This window comes from Sardina pilchardus, chromosome 16, assembly GCF_963854185.1.
Source record: "Sardina pilchardus chromosome 16, fSarPil1.1, whole genome shotgun sequence".
NCBI lineage: Eukaryota > Metazoa > Chordata > Actinopteri > Clupeiformes > Clupeidae > Sardina > Sardina pilchardus.
In genome coordinates, this window is record NC_085009.1 from 24,335,707 (window position 1) to 24,338,206 (window position 2,500).

Genomic DNA, 2,500 nt, shown 5'->3' on the forward strand with positions numbered 1-2,500 from the left:
AGCCCTGGCTCCCGCTAGCGCTCTTTAGAAGAGAGATGAGGATTTGTGTGTGTGTGTGTGTATGTGTGTGCCTGTGTGTGTGTGCCTGCGTGTCTGTTTGAACTAAGACCACACACACACTCACATACACACGCACTTACACCTTTGCATATGCACAGACATGCACACATGGATACACACACGGCCACACACTTACCCTACACACACACACACACACACACACACACACACACATACTGTTTCTCTATATGTCACTCATATCTACACACACGCACAACTCTAGCCAAGCACACACCTTTTCCTCTCTCTCCCTGTCTCTCTCTTACACACCCCGACACTCTCCTCCCCGTATTCACCTACATAAAGCACACACACTCACACATGCCCAAAAACACACACACTTGCACATGCATAAAAGCACACACACCCACTCACACATGTTTTATTCCCTCTTTTGTCACTCTTGGTTCCCTACACATCCCCCGAGCGCTGTCTTAATCTGTACCCTGTCACTTACATCCACACATGCTGCAGATCACATTCACACCAACTCCGATAACACCCTCCGGCTTCAAACAACAATAGCAGAGTTTTCTCACACTTTTTCTTTTCTTTCTTTCTTTTTTATTTATTTGTTTATTCATTATTTTTTGGTTTCTTTCTTTCACTCCCTTTCACATTGTTTTTCTTTCTCTCGTTTTCTCTCTTTCTCTTTCTTTCTTTCTTTCTTTCTTTCTTTCTTTCTCTATTTTATTTCTATCTTTCTCTCTCTCTCTCTATCTCTCTCTTTCTTTCTTTCTTTCTTTCCTTCTTTTTTTCGGTGGTTCCCTGGTCCCAGTCGAGGCCAGTCCAGCATGCTTTAGCCCAGTGGTGGTTCAGCATTGCGGTCTCAGTGCAGTTAGCCTCCTGGCAGCCTCCTAGTTCTGCTCCACAGAGGCGGTCAGTCGGAGGCTAATGAACAAACTCTCAGACCTGATGTCAAAGTGCTTTGGCAACTGCTGGGGCTATGGTCCTTAGGCACGATTGTGTGTGTGTGTGTGTCTGTTTGCTGTGTGTGTGTGTGTGTGTGTGTGTGTGTGTGTGTGTGTGAGAGTGTCTGTCTGTATGCTGTATGTGTGTATTCTGTGTGTGTGTGTGTGTGCAGTATGCTGTGTGAGTGTGTTTGTGTGTGTGTGTGTGTGTGTGTGTGTGTGTGTGTGTGTGTGTGTGTGTGTGTGTGTGTGTGTACAGTATGCTGTGTGTGTGTTTGTGTGTGTTGTTATTAATGCAAACGAAAGGATTGTCTCCATGCCTCTGCGGGATACACTTCATATCATGTTCAGAAAAAGGTTGACATTTAGACACGGTAGTCGGGAGTGTATTTGTTCAGGCTGAGCTGTTACTGTAGCTCACTAACTGTCACAAAGACGACAGACCTGCAGCAAGAGTGTAGCACAACCCACCACTACAATGAGTCTCAATATTATGGCCTATTGTGGGATGCCTTCTGTTTGAACTAAGACCACACACGCTCACACACACACTCACATACACACTCACACAGACCACACAGTGTATGTACAGTATGCACTGCATCACACATACAGTGATCTCAATAGTATTGCTTATTATGGGATGGCTTCTCTAGCCCTAGTTTCTAACGTGTTCCTTTCTGGGCCTCCCCACATCAAACCCCTGTGTCAGTCAGTCAAGACTGTTTTAACAAGACAGTTTTTAACGTTTTGATGTGTTAATCTGGTCTCTGGTCTCATCTCTCTGTCCCTGCAGCTGAATGTGATCTTCCTCGGCATAGCGCTCTACAAAATGTTCCATCACACAGCCATCCTCAAGCCAGATTCCGGCTGCCTGGACAACATTAAGTAAGGATTTTAACTAACCCACTTTTACTCTTGCCTTTTTTTTTTTTTTTTTTTTTTTTTTAAAGACAAAATGGAAAGTACTTAAAAATCTCCCACAGCGTGTCAGTGGGGCTCCATCCTACTTTTCTTCGCTCCTAGATATTCTCTCTCTCTTTCTCTCCCTCTCTCTGGGCCAGATGTACTAACGTTTTGCGCACATTTTAGGCGTAACGTGCACGTAATAGCATGGCGATGATATGTACAAATCGGCCGCAATGAGGGAAACGCGCAGACTGCCTGCCGTGGGAGCTGAGAATGGCTATTTGCGCTTTTCCGTGTCATGCATATTAATTCCTGGGCGGATCAGCTGAAAATGGGTGTAACGCGCAAGTACAGGGGAGGAGAGGTGCTAATAGCGATTGATTAAGTATTCCGCCATATGTATGAAAACAGCGCACGTCTATTTTGCGTTGAAAAACTTCCGCCTTCTGAAAGCAGGTGTAATCCAAATTGCGGTTAAATGCATCTATTAGAAAAACGTTTGGAGACAGCTGAATCAATATTCAGAGCATCAGTTTTCTTCATTGTACTATGTCAAAAGCAACCTTAACTTTTGTTTGCCTCTCTAAAATCGTGTTTTCTCTTTCACGACATAGCCTACA

At 44.4% G+C, this 2,500-nt stretch overlaps 1 protein-coding gene across 1 annotated transcript in view; it reads left to right on the forward strand.

Annotated features, from left to right (window-relative positions):
* The window catches only part of LOC134059608 (adhesion G protein-coupled receptor L3-like), a 138,207-nt gene that overhangs the window by 105,368 nt on the left and 30,339 nt on the right, over nt 1-2,500 (forward strand). The window contains exon 14 of the mRNA XM_062516052.1: nt 1,768-1,859. Coding sequence (XP_062372036.1) covers nt 1,768-1,859 — 92 coding nt within the window. The remainder of the gene's footprint in view (nt 1-1,767; nt 1,860-2,500) is intronic.